This window comes from Gouania willdenowi, chromosome 9 (genome assembly GCF_900634775.1).
Source record: "Gouania willdenowi chromosome 9, fGouWil2.1, whole genome shotgun sequence".
NCBI classification, from domain to species: domain Eukaryota; kingdom Metazoa; phylum Chordata; class Actinopteri; order Blenniiformes; family Gobiesocidae; genus Gouania; species Gouania willdenowi.
This window is the reverse complement of record NC_041052.1, coordinates 27,686,945-27,706,170: the sequence shown is the minus strand read 5'-3', so window position 1 is coordinate 27,706,170 and position 19,226 is coordinate 27,686,945. Positions and strand designations below refer to the sequence as shown.

The following is a 19,226-nucleotide window of genomic DNA, read 5'->3' as shown; positions in this document are numbered from 1 at the left end:
AACAACAGCTTGCTTCAAGACCTGCTACTTTGGAAAATGAAACTACGGCAAGTCTACAAGGACAAAAATCACAGTCAGTAAAATTCACACAACACTGACAGAGGGCAGCACATATAGTAATGATCATATGTGAATGATATACTGGACAGCATTATTATGTTTCATTATTCATTATAAAAGCCACATATGAAAAGGCAAAGGATGCCAAGGTCCCCCAGATGGCACAGCCAGGGCTCCATTCAGAAGCCAGGTAGGGTGAGAAGCTCGGTCATTTGAGACATAATTTGGGTCTTTCTAACTTTACTGAAGTCCTTATGCGGTGATCTATATGCTCCTGCTCCTCTGACATTGTTATACTGAATGATGTTTCCTTGCAATGATTTATCATACTTCCCGTTGTCATGGGAAAACAGTTTCGTTATCTCGAGAAAATTAAGTCGTGATCACGGGAAAACAGCGGGAAAAAAATTTGCATGAAAGCATGGCCCTTTAGGGCTTCCGAAGTATGGTTTGACCATAGACATCAATACATAAACTCAGGGAGTTGGTCCGTTGTTGCGACACATCAGTGTGGCCGCCATATTAGTAAAGGCAAAGCTGCCCTGTAAACTAATGCAAGTGAATGGACCAAAGTTTGTGAAGTGCCTTTCTACAAAGACATTAGAGTTATTACTTATTATTAACCCAGTCACACACACATAAATATATTTGGGAAACAAATCAAACAATTATGTAACTTTGAATTTGATTATTATATTTAATGTTTACTCCTTATACTGTATGTTTAAGACATAGGTAAGCTCTAAACCACCTTATTTTTCTAATGTTTTCAAGATTTTTTACAGCTACCAATGTACAGTTGTGTGCGAAAGTCAGGGCACCCATTTAAAAACAGCATATTTTATATATTTAAAAAGTTACATTCATATTTACTGTCTCTCTGGTATGTGTGAAAAAAAGACAATATTGTCAGGAAACATTAATGCATAGTTACATTTTATTTTATAAATTGAACAAAATTACAAAAATGAAAAACATAATTTTGGCATGTGCAAAAGTCGGGGCACCCTGAGAGTTTCAAAGTGTCAGATTCTTTTTACAAGCTCAGACCTCTACCAGCTCATTGGTCCTGAAGCATGTGTCAACAATTGTCATTAGGGAGTGCCAGCTGGTGCCAATGTGAGGGTTTCTTAAATACGGCGACTCCACAAACCTTGTACAAACACTCAGCAACCATGGGTTCCTCTAAGAAGCTGTGTAAGACAGAAAAAATGAAAGTAATTGATGCCCACAATGCCGGGGAGGGCTACAAGAAGATAGCAAAGTGTTTTCAGCTTGCAGTTTCCACAGTGCGAGGCATAATTAAGAGATGGCAGGTGAGGGGAACTGTGGAGGTCAAGAAGAGATCTGGAAGACCAAGGAAACTCTCGGAGAGAACAGCTCGTAGTCTGGTCAGAAAGGTAAACCAAAACCCACATTTGACTTCAAAAGACCTCCAGGAAGATTTAGCAGACTCAGGAGTGGTGGTGCACCCTTCCACTGTGCGCCGATACTTGCACAAACAAGACCTTCATGGAAGAGTCTGTAGAAAAAAACCTTTTCTACGACCTCATCATAAAATACGTCAAAAATATGCAACAGAACATCTACAGAAGCCTGATGACTTTTGGAAACAAGTGCTGTGGACTGATGAAGTTAAAATAGAACTCTTTGGCCACAATAAGCAAAGGTATGTTTGGAGAAAAAAAGGAGCAGCATTTCATGAAAAGAACACCTTGCCAACTGTTAAATATGGGGGTGGATCCATCATGCTTTGGGGTTGTGTTGCAGCCAGTGGGACAGGAAACATTGCTCGGGTGGAGGGAAGAATGGATTCAATTAAATACCAGCAAATTCTGGAGGCAAATATCACAGCATCTGTAAAAAAGCTAAAGCTGAAAAGAGGATGGCTTTTACAACAGTATAATGATCCTAAACATACCTCCAAATCCACCATGGACTACTTCAAGAAACGCAAGCTGAAGGGTTTGGAATGGCCTTCACAGTCTCCCGACTTAAACATTATCGAAAATCTGTGGGTAGATCTTAAAAGAGCTGTGCATGCAAGACGTCCTAGGAATATTGCAGAACTGGAAGCCTTTTGCAAGGAAGAATGGGGAAAAATCCCAAATAATAGAATCCAGAGACTTGTTGTTGGCTATAAGAAGTGTTTACAAGCTGTGATATCTGCCAGAGGGGGTGTTACTAAGTACTGAAGGTACTGATGCTGTAGGGTGCCCTGACTTTTGCACATGCCAAAATTATGTTTTTCATTTTTGTAATTTTGTTCAATTTATAAAATAAAATGTAACTATGCATTAATGTTTCCTGACAATATTGTCTTTTTTTCCCATATACCAGAGAGACAGTAAATATGAATATAACTTTTTAAATATATAAAATATGCTGTTTTTAAAGGGGTGCCCTGACTTTCGCACACAACTGCATGTAACTATTATTGTGTGAATAGATATTGAAATATTAACATTATTTTTTTCTGGAAATAATCTGTAATATATAACTTGATCCTGGAGTGTGAATGTGACAGGTGGATTTTCTGAATAAAGAGGACAAATGGTACGGAGTCCTGAAGGTGACATGGACAAAAAAAATAAAAATTATCTCGCAGTGCGAGTTACAGAGACTGGTTCTGGGTCATCATTAGTTCATCACAATGGCGTCATCCACAGTGCTGGATATTCATCCGTTTTCTTGATTTTTACTTTGAAATCAAGTTAAAATATAAAGATATTAAGGATTTGCTTGCTAGTCGGCACAACTTTCACCTTATTGACGGACAGGTAAAGAGGATACTTTAGTTCAAGAGGACACAGTCGTCGTAAAGCATACTCGGAGCTTGGAGTTATGGTTGATTTCATTAGCAACCACTACAATATTACGGGCAGCTTGACGGATACCGGTGGATAATAATAATAATAATGCATTGGATTTTATTTAGTGCTTTTCATAGACACTCAAAGCGCTTTACATTGATGTGCATCATTCTTTCACTCTACACACAGTGGTGGTAAGCTACTAATGTGGCCACAGCTGCATGGGGCAGACTGATAGAAGTGAGGTTGCCATAGTGAACCATCGGTGCCTCTGATCACCACCAACACTCACAAACCACATTCATACTAGGGGGGTGAAAAAAAAAAGATTTCACGATATATCACAATGTTTTGGGTGCCAATTTTAAATCGATTTAAATATATATATATAGATATTTAATGAATATTTTTGTGTAGTTGTGCAATATTTCAGTGGCGGTTACAATGCTTTCAATATGTTGCAATGGTTATGTGATGCACTTTAATTTATGATGGCAGTGTGTAACACTGCAATTTATTTTTTTCAGTGAAAATGTGAAAAACACTTAATAAATAGGATGTTTTCAAGTAAATAGTTTTGACTCAATTTGTCCTCTAAATTATCAATATCTTCTAATGAACATATACAGCAACTTGATTTTTCATTTCTACGTTTAATTTTGATATTACCTGGGTAGAATATTGCATCATGACCTAACTATCGCGATACGTATCGTATTGCAACATCTTTGCCAATACTCACCCCTAATTCATTCGATGGATATACGCCAAATACATCATCTGGGCCATTTGCCTTAGCAACGTCCTTTGCCATTTTAAGAGGGGTTTACATTTGCCTGACAACTGCTATTTACACTATTTACCGCAGACAACACGAAGGTTTTACTCAATGTTGTACGAATATTTCAGCAGATTAGAGCCAAAGGCCAAGCACCGATATGAAGGTAAGTTACATCTGGTTGGTTTGGAATCATGTCCATACGAAACACCTCAAGGTTCATGGAAAAACAACCCGACGACATGGCCAGATCTCCAATGGCCTGCTATTTACGAGTACCTCATTAACAGCCCTGGCGTCTACACAATGGAGAAGATGAGGACTTACAAAAGCTTGAATGCACATATTTTATTTAAGGTAGGCTTATGTGTGTTTTTGTGTCTATATAGGCCTGTGTCATCATGATAATTGGCTCGTTACACAATGTGGCTATGCTAGGCTAGCGCCGCTAATAATATAATAATAATAATACAGCCTAAATTAAAACAAATGGGTATATGAAGCACATTTGTTTATTTAATATACTTACAGTTCATATACAAGTCAACGCATTGCAAATTTACTGTTAATTTCACGTTGCTTGTCTTCAAGTTAGACATATTAGCCATAAACATTTCAGTCATTACTGAATAAATTACAAGTTAAATGTAGGCTAATTCATAATGTCATAAAAACAATCAGGAAGAAATTAGATCCCCAAATTACGCAACCTACCATTTACAAAATGTCTACTACAAACATACGACCACTTGGATTTTGGGCTCCATGTAATTTCATCTACGTTTGTTTGCCTCAGTGCTTGGATCCATAATTTCGGTTTCTGGCCTTTTTCTGTAAACGGCTATCTTTTCCTTCAGCCAGGCGTGGTTATGACAGCCAAATACTACGCAGGGTTTGGGCATTATACGACAATAATCAGCCAGACAGCAAAATCAGCAGTAAATAGCAGTTGTCAGGCAAATGATTACCACTTTTAAAATGGCAGCGCACGTTGCTAAGTCAAGTAATGACGTCACGCGAAAAGGTGTATTAAAGTTGTCCTAAATCTCTCAATTCTCAAGCAATTTTCACAGGGACAGACATGATAGATAGATAGATAAATAGATAGATAGATAGATAGATAGAAATAGAACAAAAGGAACCTAGAAACCGTAAAGATGTGCTCAGGTTTTTTTTTGACAACATTGTTTAAGGCTATACATTGCATGTGACAATTATTATTATTGTATAATTGTACTACTACTGTATTATTGTTATTGCTATTCTTATAATTATCATTATACTACCATATTATTGTATATTTTCATTATTGTTAATACTTAATATTATAGTTAGTGGTATTCAAATTGTACTAATATTATTATTGTTATATTCTTATAATACATTATTATTATTATTATTATTATCATAATGAATAAATATTGTTTATTATTAATATTATTGTTTTTATTATTGTATTATAGTTACTGGCTTCTTATATTATTTTTGCTATTATTATTATTATTATTATTATTATTATTATTATTATTATCATTACTATTATACTATTACTACTATTATTATCAGTATTACTATTATATCATCATCATTATTGATTGTGGCCAAAGGATGTGGGTGTGGAGATTAAGTGTTGAGTGGTAAAACCAGCATTTTAAATATATCCAAGCACCTTGTATCATAGCTACATGTGTGACGTTTTTTAAAAATTAAACAATTTGGAAGTCGGTTAAAAATTCAACGAATAATTCTACTTAGACATTGAGAAATACCTCTTTCTGTCGTAATGTCCATGCACCGCTTCCACCACCACCGGTCCAAGAGGGCGGCGCTGTTGACGTGTCCCTCCACAGTCGATGCGGCATCTATGTAATTGATGTCTATGGTCGCAACTCTCTCTTTACACGGCTCTGATAAAAGCCGAACGAAAACTGAGCGCTGAGCGCAAAATTCCAGAAGGTGGCGGTCGTGCGACTTTAAGGTTGCCGGCTGCCAGAAAATCCCATTGAAGAAGAAGAAAAAGATGCAAGTATAAGCAACATCCGGGTCTGTCAGACTCTTTTCTGGCGACCCGTCGCCATTTGTTCAACATCGTCGAATTGGGTAGTGTTTGTAAAAGCTAAAGTAGTTTTTTTCCCTCTGGTCTCGAGAAAACATTTACCGCCTTGTTAAGGGCGAAGTGTTTTCCTTAACGGGTAAAACGCTTCAATTCGGGGGTCTTGGCCCCGCTTGGCCAGGTTTCGTTCTCTCTTGATCAGCCTACATAACTTGAGACGCCGATACCGTGTCTCTTATTTTCTTCGGTTTGTTTTGTAGTCAAGATGTCGCCGTAATGGGGTCTCCGCGTCTGACAGAAATGAATCAGGGCCTTCGTTGCCTGACCCGCACTCCTTGCAGCCCACTTTTCTCCTCCGTTTATCTGTTGGATGCTAGGGAGCTCGGCGGCTCTCTGCCCGGAGTTTGTCCTCGACACCGTTCAATCTTCGAAGACAAACATGGAGAAAAATCCCAGCACCAAGCCTACTACCCGTTCAAGTTCCAGCGGCCCGGCACCCGGAGAGTCTAAACCCAAAACAGGTGAGCCGTGCGGGTTTTCCTCTTCAGGTTGCACAGCACACGCAGTTCGCCGCCGTTGCCCTGTGGCCTGCTGAGGCCTTCAGCTCTGCACAGGCTCGTGCTCTGCTGACGTCGCTGTCAAAACATTTGGACCCTCTCGTAGTCACAAAAGTGCAGCTACAGTTTGCTCACAGTTTTCACGAAGGTTATTTATTGTGCGCAACGTATTTAATATTAAAATGCCTTAATTCAGTAGTTCACAAACCGTGGCTGCTGGGCCTTTAGAGTTTTTCCACATGTAATTTTGTACAAACAGTAATTTTCTGGTGGAAAAAAACCCCGGAGAAATTGGAATATACAAAGAAAAAACTGGATTTTAAAAGCCACACTGCTTTCATCATTTAAAAGTAGACTGCATCTAGCAAGCTGCATATCCTGAATTTAAACATGCAGAAGGAGAAGGTATAATAACACATTTAAACCAGCAACAGTGTGACTTTTAATTAATGTAACCCTTAAATCCTTGTCGATGCATTCTCGAGGCTGGACTTAATAACTCAATTGTCAGTTGTTTTTGGTTTTGGTGGCCCCTGGTTACTTTTGGGAACTTCAATGCCAGTAGAAATATTAATTAATATGATATTAAGATAGTTATATGCAATAGCTAAGTAGATCCCGAAAGACTATCTCGCAAGGTATTTTGTGCATCAGTTGCCTCTAGTTAAAATAGAATAGACAACTGAAATATAATTTGACCATTTTATTTCTAAGGTCTTTCAGGCATCAGACATTACATAAACCGTATAAACACCATTCTGTAACATTTAACAAAGTGTTAAAATTGTGAGTGATAAAAAGTATCTAGTAGTTTTATTTAATTTACTATGGTACAATACGCTTTTAATAATATGGCTTTAAAAACAGTTTATTTCACTGTAACAAACGGTAACCAGATGGGGAAAAAAGTGTAATTGGCATATTATTATTATTATTAATAATAATATTATTATTATTTTAACATTGACATGTTAATGATGCGACACTGTTATACAACTAAGTATAAAAGTTAAAAACTTATTTTAAGGGGCATATGATGAATTTGTTTAAAACAAAAATAACCACATGGTTTATTTGCTTTGATTTGGATTTAAAACAGAATAATCAAAGAATGTAGGGTAATGCCACAAATATGGTTTGATATAATTTTTTTCTTCTTTAATATTAAATAAATATAAGTGGACTTCCAGACACTTTTTATTCAGTAGTCCTGTTTATTTACATAAAGAGACGCTGTTTTTTGTGGGGCGTTACTATAAATCAACCCATTTACGAGTACTGACCAAATACTGAAAGTATCAGATCTCAGTTTGTGTGTCTGTGCACTCACGTGCATGCTAAATCCCTAGTAAAACAACCTTCTTCAACCCAATTATTATCGTCTTAAAATCAGCATCACTACTGTAGCGCTGTGCTTTCATTATTTTATTTCCTGATATATAGTTCATAATTTTTTCATCGTTTTTACCTCTTTCCTTGCGTGGCGTTTTCTCCTTGACTCCTCAAGTCATTTTTATTATTATTATTTTTGCCTAGCAATACTTCCGCCTCTTCTTCGTTGGTGTTTTATAGCGGTTGGCTCCACATTCAGGAAGCGGCAGCGGGACATTACTGGCTGGCGGCTGCAGAGTGCCGTGTATAAATGTGGATGGCAGCAGGGGTTGCACGGCTTTGTTGTCGCGTGGCATTTGCTAGATATGCCATTATCCTCGAGCAGGAAATAGTGGCATGGATAAACAGATGTGCTATGTATATTTCAAAATAAAACCATATCTTAAAGATAACAATGTTTATTGATGTTTTCATTGTGCATTGATGTAATTGGATCGTTAATTAATCGATGTATCGATATGGATCGATGTATTGTTACACCACTGGTAGATGGTACAAATATGTCATAGGAGAAACTCAAACAGCAACTCCTTGATGATGGATTTCCAAATTTCAACTTCAAAATCAAGATTCAAAAGTGTAACAAAAGGAAAATGAACATCACATTATTGGATAAAATCCTTACTCTAAAGCGATAAAGGAGGACCAGTCATTTCTTCTCTTAACAGTTATAATGATGCAATTACATCGACTACTGAATACACAATTAACTATTATATTCAAATAAGTATGTACAATGTTGTTGATATCTAAGTTTTAAATAACAGCACAAATATCAACTAATTTTGAATGTGCATCAACATCAAATATTACCTGTTATTTCCTTTTTGGTATAACTAAATGAAAGTTTCTGCAATTGTTTCTCTTTCTATTGACTTAAGATACATGTCTGTGAAATTGCAGAGAATAAAAACAATGGGGGTTCCAAGCGCTACAGTCGGAAGCGGGAGCCCTCCTTTCCTAAAGCTGACAGTTTCGCTAACCCTCGCCGCACCACTTCACAGAAAAGCAAGAATTTTGACAAGAGACCCCCCCAGAGAGGTGGAGGGCGGCTATATGGCATTACAGGTGGAGGACGACGTGAGGAGGTTTGTTTTCCTAACATAGCAAAGGGCAATTACAGCTGCTATATTAGTGCTTTATCTGCACTGGTGAGGATGTTTGTGCTTTGTTATCAAATTGGGTTATATGAGAAGTATTGTGACCAATATTTTTATTAAATTGTTGCCTGTTTCTCTTTAGGTAGCAGAGACACGCCGGGCAGAGTTTAGCCCGGCTCAGTTTGCTGGACCGAAAAAAATAAGCTTGAACCACTTGTTAAACTTCACCTTTGAACCCCGCGGAGGCAGCGGTTGTGTTGGTGATGGAGGCCACGCTTGTTGGGGCCGCCGAAACAAGTGGGGCCACAAGCACAAGCCCTTCAATAAGGAGCTTTTTTTGCAGGCTAAGTAAGCTGCCCATTAGATGAGGCTTTTATTTAGAATGAAAGGGGGAAATGTCTAACTTCCTTTTAATGTATTTTTCAGTTGCCAGTTTGTGGTGACTGATGACCAGGACTACAAGGCACATTTCACTGATCCTGACACCCTGGTCAACTGGGACTGTGTGCAACAGGTGGTGAGTATCTGCTGTAATTGGAAAGAAAAAGAAAACCCATAAATTGATTTTTCAATAATTCCAAATCGTTCTCATTCCCTTGCATCTGCAGCGCATCTATAGCCATGAGGTGCCATCATGTCCCATCTGCCTCTACCCTACTTTGGCTGCTCGCATCACTCGGTGTGGACATATCTTTTGCTGGCCGTGCGTGCTACACTACTTGTCTCTGAGTGATAAGACCTGGTCCAAGTGCCCTATCTGCTATGAAGCTGTACATACTGATGACCTGAAGAGGTAGGTCTGGAAGACTTGAAGGCTGAGTACATTTATTATGAAAGGGCTCATCAGCTATAAACAAGGGCATGTGGCAGTTTGATCATTTTTGGTACTTATCGTAATTTCCAGGCTATAAAGTGCACTGTTTTATTGGCTGCATTACAATAATTTAGCAATTTTCTAAGAAAAATCCACACAAATGCTGCAGCCTAACATAGGCCTCACTCTATTGGCTGATAAGGGTGCCCTTTAGACAACTCAGCCAATCAGAATGGGCAGGCAGGCGGGCTGCTGTACTCAATTTAGGTTTCACGGAAATGTCCGTGTTTCAACTGATAAGTTTCCTTTACTACATGAAGTCTCCTCCTCACTGCCCCACGTCTACTTATCAGTCCATTTACAGCTTTTAATGGTCACTTTTTACTGGAACCAGACTGATACATCGCTTTGTCCGCTCCTCTTACTGTGAACCCATGCAATCCAAGCGAGTCGGACTCTGAGTCAGAATACCGACGCAATCGCTTCTGAAGAAATCCAACATGGTGATTTGGCATCTTCATGCTGTTATGCTCCTATTGCAAACTGGCTGACTTTGACTTTATCCACGCTTCTCTCTCTCTCTCTCTCTCTCTCTCTCTCTCTCTCTCTCTCTCTCTCTCTCTCTCTCTCTCTCTCTCTCTCTCTCTCTCTCTCTCTCTCTCTCTCTCTCTCTCTCTCTCTCTCTCTCTGCATTGTTGCTATGATGAGGCAGTGTTCATCATGATAAAATGAGTGATCAGAATGATTCAGTGCGAGCAGGAACAAATTAATGTTAACAGTTTCATTGTTCCACCTGGTCTAATGTGACGGAGCTCAATTTTGTGGCAGCATGAAGCTTAAGAAACCACGAAAAATCCACAATTTAGCAGCGTCACTGTTTAGGCCACAGGGTTCAAAGCGTAAGAAAAAAGTAGTCCGGAAATTACGGTACCAACATTTTCTTTAGATCTAATGGCACCCACAATATCAACGTGTTGACAGCAACTTACCCAATAATGGCTAAAACAATGTGAGCATACTGCCTTTAGTTTATCCGTTGTTTGTCCGATGTTTTACTTCAGCGTTCCGAAACAGGAGACCTTTAGGGCCTATTCTATGAAGCTAGATTTCCTCTTATCGCGCTAACTTCTGGGATTTATTCGGTGTGTGCTGTCATAAGAAGCTGGCTAACATCTTAGGGTGCTAAATCACCATGGTTACTTAGGCTGAAAACCTAACTTGGTCGGAATTAGGGTTTGTTCTGGCTAGGATCTGAGCGAGTACTAAAGCCTTGACTCGTGATCAATCAAATCTCTTAGAAAACGACCTGCCAAATCAAAGGAGGATCATTCTATGAACACGTCTCTGTGTGGCTCTGATGTGACGCTGACAGAAGAGAGAATATTTAGACATTGATGCAATCTTTTCATTTACCCAATGACATCCTATAGGAAATATATAGGTTTTTATCTGATGGACTGACCTACATTAGTCAGTGTCTGATGCCTGCATGCATTGGATGCTTTCAGACTGATAAATTAATTGATTGATTGATTAATTAATTCATGTACTCTGTGGTGATGCAAAGAGCCTCAGTCCTGTAAGACAATATAAAATATAAATACATTCCATCTTATGATGTAGGCTGATCTGTATGAACGCAGCATCAGAGCCACACACAAGGTAAAAGTGAAACTTTTATTCTTCCTTTATAATTTCACTAATTTAAGCATTGGCACTCAGTAATTCCTGCATTCATCCCTTGCTGCTTTTACTGCAGCAAAAGTGTTGTTTTTGGTCTGAATTGTGGATTTTAATTCATATTTTTAAAGAATGATTCCTCAATTGTGACGTAAGTTGCTCTACACAGTTCCTCCGTGATTGTAATTGATCTGACGCTGTAATCTCAGCCTTTGTCAATAGAGCACGTACGTAGCCTGGCTGAAATCACCTTGCTTAACCTAGCGAGTTGTAATCAAGATTTGTTGCGCAGCTTCTGTCTAACGGAGAATGTTTAGTTAGGTGAAGCCCGCTAATGGAGATGAATTCAGGATATAATTTTCTAGCTTCGTAGTATCGGCCCAAAATGCCAAGAGCAAGTCTTTGAGCTGTGTTTTTTTTATTTGCCTTGCCTTGGTCATGATGCTCAGTAAGCCAGAGGCTGGGCTCACATTCATTGCTGGGCTCAGCTAAACGTGCAATGTCTTCATGCAGGAGACGGGGACTAAAAAATTTCCAGGCCGTTATTTAAAACTTTCCTGTCAGAATTCATATTTTACATTTGTTTGTGAAACAATCTGATTATAAAGATTATAGATTAGAGACTGTAATTTTGCATAGCTTCCCTGTACTTAAACACAGTTTTTTTTGGAGAGATGTAACACTGTTATAACTTATTTTATCTTGTTGTTGCAGTGTGGTAGCCATGGAAACGAGGCAATATGTTGTTGGTGATGTAATCACGATGCGCCTGATGCGGAGGGAAAAAGGGGCTCTTGTAGCCATGCCGAGCTCTCAGTGGGTGAAGGTGGAAGAGCCCGTTTGCTTTGGGGGTAACTGTTCTCCACATTCTGTTTTAACACATAATAAATGTTGTTTGTTGTATAGATATTTGCTCTACAAAGAGATAGCAAAGTAAATAAATTGTCATATCACTCAGTAATTGATTTGTTTTTTTGTAGATGCTCAATTGAGTCCATACTCCAAGCTGCTGCTAATATCCTTAGGACAGGTCTTGTACTTGGTGGCAGAGGAAAAGTTAGCACTTCAGGCTCAGCTCAGTCAGGAGGAGGATGCCCAGGGCTGCTTCATCCAGAGGGCCCTGTGTCTTCTGCAGGTACAGAATTAATGGTTAATGTTTTGTTATATGCTTGTGTGTGTAGAGCATCATATTCAGCACTGTTATATATATATATATAGTGAAAGCCTACTTTTATTATTTTTTTATTATTCACCTTAGTTACAAATGTTGCTCACTGAGGACACCTGCTGGTCAATATTTACAGGGTGTTTTTTAGGATATTATATCCACTTAAGAAGTTTTTTAAAAGCCCTTTATGCAGTCACTCCTGTAGATTCTACGCAGTTTTCAACTTATCCTGAGTTACCATGACTATCTGTCAACATTGAGCTGTTTTGCAAAGCTGCATTTCAGACAATTTTATGAAATAATTTATGAACAGTATCATTGCAGTCCAAACAAATCCAACGACAAAGCCAACACCCTTGAACCAAGCAGCAGCCATGATGAAAGTCTCAGGTGAATCTGAGCGTGATTCGCAGAAATATTTGAGGCTTTACAGATATAGTTCTCCCGTTTTTGTCTCCTATGTTATTTGTGACTGTTTTTCCATGTTTTCTTTAGATGGGATGATACTGAAAAATTTGCACAGCACTTTGTGGTTCTTACCTGTGAAAAGCACTCTATAGATGACGTTTACTTACTAGATAAGCTCTTTAATGTGAAACACATTAACAATGCAATTTGGAAAAAATCTGTAATTGCACTCTCTATTACATTTAAATGCCATTTTATTAGACCAATTTACCTACAGCAAGTCCAGCAGGAGCTTGGATACTTTTTCATAATCCAATACCGATAATGGTTAGTGCTTCTTAACAGAATAAGATAAAGGAACCTTTTTGATTGCTGGAGCAGATACAAAACAGAGTAAGCAAAACATTCAACTGTGAGCCAGATTGCAAAATAATAATAATTTTTCCATCCAAAGCCTTGTCTCAATGTTGTTTTTTTTTTTTTTTTAAAGAAGGAAACCAATGTTCAGATGTTATAGTTTTCAGTAAAGCAAAAAAAAAGCCTGTTTTCTCAGCTTTTTGCTCTGAAACTGGCAAATTTGTGTAAAACTTGCTCTATTCAACTGCTGATTACGGAAGAATGAAACAAGCTACAAACAAATATTCTTCTGATGAAAGTATAGAATTTAATTTTTCAGAATCTGGTGTCAGATTGCAGGTTGTCATTGTACAAATTATTCTGTGGGTCTTTAAAATTCAGCCACAATGCTCAAAAACTGAAATTCTGAAAATGGCTGGCACTGAATGAGTTAAAGACAAATTAGACGTTTAACTTAAGTTTTTTTAATAATAATTGTGCCCAGTTTAGATATGGTAGTTGTTATTAATCGTACATTTTATTCACGACAAAATTGTTGTTCAGTCCTTGGATTGCTTTTATTAAATGTTTATCTGTATTTAGGAGCGAGAGGAAATTTTGCTAAAGCAGCAAAAGGTGACTGCAGACAGATTTGACTTGTCTGGTCTTACCCTGAAAGAACCCACCCCTCCTCTGCAGGAAAAAGTGACTAAAATCAGTAGTGCCAAGGTGAGTCATAACTGATTTGATTATTTAATTGTATCTCGTCTTGTTTGAGTATGACGTAAAATTCCTTTGTTTATTGCTGGACCTTTTTTCTTCTCAGCCTGTCATGGAGTACTCCTCTGCGTTTGATGATGAGGTGGTGGCGCTAACAGGGGATGTAGCTGCTGAGCTGCACACCTTTCCTGAAGATGTTCTGGAGAGTGTGTTAGAGGAGCCTCCTGAAGCTGTGATGGACGTTATTCCAGAGCTCAGTGGAGAGAGCGCAGCCAGCAAGGCAGAGTCAGGCCAACCCTCAGCCAGCGTGGTGCACGGACCATACTATTACTTCTACCAAGGTTGGCCAACATTTATTCTCTAATCGTCATGTTCAAGAGAAGTAGTCAGGCACAGCGGAGGATGAGCCTGACTACTTCCTCATCCTTCGTATATAAGTGGTGGAAGCACTGGGACAACGTTAGGGGTGGTTAATCAGCCCGATTTCGATAATTGAAGTTTGATTCAATTACAAATCGATTCTCGATTATTGAAAATTATCAAATCTCTTTCAACATGTCAGAGCACCTTCAATACTGTAAATTGTATTTAAATCAAAGAACAATAATTATAATTGGGATATTTTAAATGTAGTCTTTAACTGTTAGCAAAATGTCCCCTCTTATGAATGAATGCCCAAATTTTTTTTATTCATTGCTTTTATTTTCCATAACAAAGATGCAGATTCTTTAGGACTTAAGCTGAGTGATACTTTGAATCTTTATGGCAAATTATATTGACACACTGCCCCTTGCTACTACGATTAGATGGTTTAGTGAGGTCCTCAACCCTGGCAGAGCTACATGAAGATAATCAAAGGTGAGTATTTAGAGGTAGTAAAAGTCAGAACAAGGTTCCCATTGGTGAACCTGCAGAAGGATCATTGACATAGGGCCCTATAAAACTATATTCAATTTCAATGTTTTCCATATACATTTTTTTTTTAAATTTTGTTTTTTAAAAGTAATATTTCATCATTTTTTCAGAGCATATTCAATTTTAACTCCAGTAAGGAAACAAACTAAATAATCATAAAAAAGAACCATAATTAAACAAAAATTGTCTTAAATTTTTTTTTAATTTAAAACCATCCATAAGCTACAATTAAAAGGTAGATATAAGTTATACTGACTGACTGCTCCTTTTGAATTTTTTATGATATGACATATAAAGATGTATGAGAACAGCAATAATGTCACCCAATTTTCCCTCTGGGATCAATGGTTTGCTGAATCTGAGTAGGTTTATTGATTAAGCTTTGATCAACTTAATTTAAATGATGATGACATCATTCCAGACCATAATGATTAGACAAAATTAGATGGACACGTGGATGCATCAGTGATTTCACCACTAGGGTCCAAAATATTTTACAGTATTAAAAGCTATCAAGTTTAAGACTACAATCCCTGGCACCGGTGATCTCGTTCACTTTTTCGCATTAATCTTCTGTAGCACTGATGAGATGTTGCTCAATCTGAGCAGGTGAAGCTGGCGAAGACTGCTCACTTCTGCAGTGAGCGCTCCTCCCTCCCTGTTTGCAGTGCTTCACAAGAAATGGGCGGAGCTTCACAGAGACATCAAAGTTACACAGGAACTGGTGGGGTCTGTATTTTGGAGTGAGTAATGAGTTGCTGAGTTCTTAGGCACTCTTGATGGTGGTTTGGGTGGTAGCTTCGACATCTTGTTAAGCTCCGGACCGGGAGGCGGGCAGGGGGTGTATCGAATGAGTGGTTGCCAGAAACATTGCCCCAGAGAAATTATTCTTTACCTCATTCTGTTAATTTCCATTTTCAATAGTGGACTTTGTATTTGTTGGTCGATTCTGTCCGCTATTTTGTTAACATGGAAATTATAGAACCCCCATCAGTCTTCAGTCGGTCTAGTCAGGCAGTCTACCAGCCCCAACCTCCAGGGTCGCCAAAGATGCTCTTTTTCCTGGTACTTTGGCCTCCCTCGCCAAACAATGTCTGGCGGCCCGCTCCGAGGGTTACAGAGTAGCTGTGAAAGCATGCATGGAAGATGCGCCAGCATCTGGGATGCAGGTCTTCTCCCTGCTTCCCACACAGTGCTGTCTGTTGCTTTGAACCATGAACCCACGCAACACTCTTGATACTGTTACGTGGTGTCTTGTTACGACGGCTCATAAATCCTGTAAGACAGCCAACGAAAGGGGGATTCAAATGGTTTGTATTACAATTTTAAAAATCTAAATAATCAAGCTTTGGAAATTTAAGAATAATTTCATCATCGTCTAATAAAATCACGATCAATCGGTTTTTTTAATGTATTTATTTAATTTTTCCCCACACCCCTAAGTAATGTGTCGATTGTGGTTTTTTATTTTGTGTTTTTTTTCCACACAAACTCACTTTTTGATCTTCACGAGCAGCCATCGGCATAATTTGCTTGATCTCACTCCCTCTCTGCCATTGGTTTACCTTGAAGTTTTTAAACAAAATATTTACTCATTGGTTTCCTTCACCTCGTTTGTCTCTTCAGCGGAGGACTGCCAGCAGATGTTTCTGCATCCTGTGAACGTGCGCTGTCTGTTGCGTGAATATGGCAGCTTGGAGGCCAGTCCAGACTCTATTACAGCCATGGTAGTGGAGATCATTGGACACACAGTCACTGAGGTCAGTGAGAAAGGAAACTCAAAAAGGTGGACTTACAATAAATGTTTTCTTGTACTTTTTTTCTAACTTGGAGGAGGAAAAGCACAAATTGAAAGTTGAAATCCTGAAAATAATTTCTAATCTGTATATGTAATCCCAGGAGATTCGTCGCCGGCATCGCTATCTCGCTCATCTGCCCCTAACATGCGAGTTCAGCATCTGCGAGTTAGCGCTGCAGCCGCCAATCCTGTCCAAAGAAACACTGGACACGTTTTCTGGTACATTATTTAACCTAGAGAGAGGGTATTCATTCCTGTTCCTGATAGGCTCCTGTCCTGTTTGAGGTATCGTCCTCTTTTAACATTGCTGAATGTGATGAAAGCTGGATGGTTTTCTAAGAGACCAGTTTGCTGAAGCAGGAAAACCTCCACAACATGCAGGACAATAGCTGTCAAGTAACAGGACTGAAGCTGCTCCCCCAAAGACTAAATGTGTAATATAGATTGATTTACTGAGCTTGTTTGTTCATATTTTCAGATGACTTGGAGAAAAGAAAGCGCCTGAGGCAGAAGAAGGCTAGAGAAGAGAAACGCAGAGAGAAGCGAATTGAAATCGAGGAGAACAAAAAGCAGGGTAAATGTAAGTACAGCTGAGGCTTTTACATCAGCAAATCATTCTACTTCCAGATGTTTATTTTTCTCATCTCTGTCATGACTGTTGCACCCTCAGATCCAGAAGTGCATATTGGCCTTGAGAACCTGCACCATTTCCCAGCATTTGGTTCTCCTCACGAAAGCAGTCCTCCAATTCAACCTGACTTCACTTTTGCCCCTTCTTCGCTGCTCAGCAGCAGTCCTTCTGGTGAGATCCTCTGCCTTCTCTTCATTTTTTAATATATAACGATACTTCATGCAGTGTTCATGGTTAATCCTATTTATCATCCCCTCTGACATTCTGTTGTTGTCAAAGATGGGATGAGATTCCCAGCTCTGAATGTGCCGTCACCAGTTGTGGGTAGTGTCGAGGAGGAATCCCACTGCATGTCCTTTGCACAGGTGTGTATATTTACTGTTATAAAGTAAATGCACCATTTTAGTGACCTTGTGTAACCTGACTTTACCCTGCATAGATGCTAAAAGATGGGAAAGCCCGGGTCGATGGTGGAACCAGGATTACTCCAAAGAAAGGTAGCCCTCCAATCCAGATATGCTGGTAGAAAGTCAGTGCTGATGGTCAACAATTTGTCCAACAGTGATGAGTTTGATGCTACAATTTCTTCACTAGTATCTAAGGGTGCAACAGAATTAGGTCACCGACAAATGTAATTGTCGACAATTACAAGCCAATTTTATTGGCTTTATGTGCATTTATTTTGCATTTCCTGCTTAACCAGTTTGTAGAAGTGTTTCTTCTTTCCTGAATGTCACATTGTGCCTCGTTTTGTGCAGATACGCTGCTTGCTCCGCCTGCTGCAGACAGCGATGGAGAGAGTGATGGTTCAGATAGAGTCCCTGTGCCCAGCTTCCAGAACTCTTTCAGTCAGGCTTTTGAGAAGGCTCTTCTGCAACTGGACACCGGTCCAGCTTCTCCTCCACAAACTGTGGTCGAATCAGGTCTGATGGAGAGTGAAGTCGAAGGCATGTTTTGCCGTCATGGTTTCAAGCGTAAACTCATCTCTGGCTCGTTTTCTTTCAGATGATAGAGGAAAGAAGAAAAAGAAGAAGCAGAAACTTCTGTTCAGCACCTCCATGGTTCACACAAAGTAGACAACTGAAGTTGACATAATCTCATTGCATTTGCAGATCTTCCTATGCTTGTTTTTACTTCCATGCACATCTCTTTTGGTTTTATTATGCGGCTAAATCTCATGTTGCTTCAGATGTAGAGCTGTTGGTCTAAGCTGTGCTTGTTTTTGTTTTTTAATTACTTTTTCACAGTGTTTAATGCTTAAAGGACAGAGCCTAAATATCCCATTGCCTGTCAAATAGAAAAAGTAGATGGATATAATATACATCATATGAAATCAATACAAACCTTTGGAGCACAATGGTTGTAAAATGACATCAAATATATAATTATCTGAAATCAGACCCTACATTAAGATTTATGACCTGTGGATAAATGGACAGGATAGCTAAGGGTGCTTCATTATAGAGAAGCAGTCAGCCAGCTGCAGCTATGTTGCACCTTTAAAACCTTCTAAAATACTCTGCAGCAACTTAGTCTGAAGCACTTAAAAACCGATAGCCTAAGCATTTTCAGTGTTAACAATAGTGTCACGAATGTGGCACAGACCTCAGTATATTTAACAAAACAAACACATTTTATTATCATACAAAAGGAGGCAAATGGTATTGTAAAGTTAGAGATTTGTTCGTTACATCCAAAGGATGGTTGGTTTACTCATAAATACATACACTTTCTGGTTCTAATTTCCTTTTCTTTCTTTCTACTGTTGTAGATTGTTTACTTCTACTTTCATGGCCCATATTTTTGCTTTCCCACTGGAAAACAGGTGTGAAGTGATTTTTGGTGTGTCCACCCAAATGCTCTTGGAACCTGAATAAGTGATACAGTTTGTTTCAGGGTTTTCCACTCAATGTTATGTTCGAGCTAGAAAAAACTAGTCTCTAAGGAATAAACAATGACACACAAAATGAATTTCATTGTTTTATTTTGTCTTTCTGGGTAAA

General features: G+C 38.7%; 1 protein-coding gene across 1 annotated transcript; it reads left to right on the top strand.

Moving 5' to 3' along the window:
• The first annotated feature begins 5,655 nt into the window (after positions 1 to 5,655).
• Positions 5,656 to 19,194, top strand: rnf10 (ring finger protein 10). The gene is made up of 17 exons (XM_028457547.1): positions 5,656 to 6,225; positions 8,557 to 8,741; positions 8,896 to 9,101; positions 9,180 to 9,270; positions 9,362 to 9,546; positions 11,962 to 12,098; positions 12,228 to 12,382; positions 13,763 to 13,888; positions 13,986 to 14,220; positions 16,421 to 16,554; positions 16,694 to 16,811; positions 17,071 to 17,172; positions 17,263 to 17,394; positions 17,503 to 17,588; positions 17,663 to 17,720; positions 17,982 to 18,146; positions 18,229 to 19,194. The coding sequence occupies exons 1-17, from the start codon at positions 6,075 to 6,077 to the stop codon at positions 18,297 to 18,299; spliced, it is 2,337 nt and encodes a 778-aa protein (XP_028313348.1). The 5' UTR covers positions 5,656 to 6,074; the 3' UTR covers positions 18,300 to 19,194.
• The last annotated feature ends 32 nt before the right edge of the window (positions 19,195 to 19,226 follow it).

What these genes read in the sequence shown, in the direction of transcription:
- rnf10 (XM_028457547.1), top strand. Translation starts at nt 6,075, where the DNA reads ATGCTAGGGAGCTCGGCGGCTCTCTGCCCGGAGTTTGTCCTCGACACC. An exon ending in AACACTGGACACGTTTTCTG is followed by an intron (nt 16,812 to 17,070) that starts GTACATTATTTA and finishes TCATATTTTCAG; the next exon opens with ATGACTTGGAGAAAAGAAAG. An exon ending in ACTGCATGTCCTTTGCACAG is followed by an intron (nt 17,589 to 17,662) that starts GTGTGTATATTT and finishes TACCCTGCATAG; the next exon opens with ATGCTAAAAGATGGGAAAGC.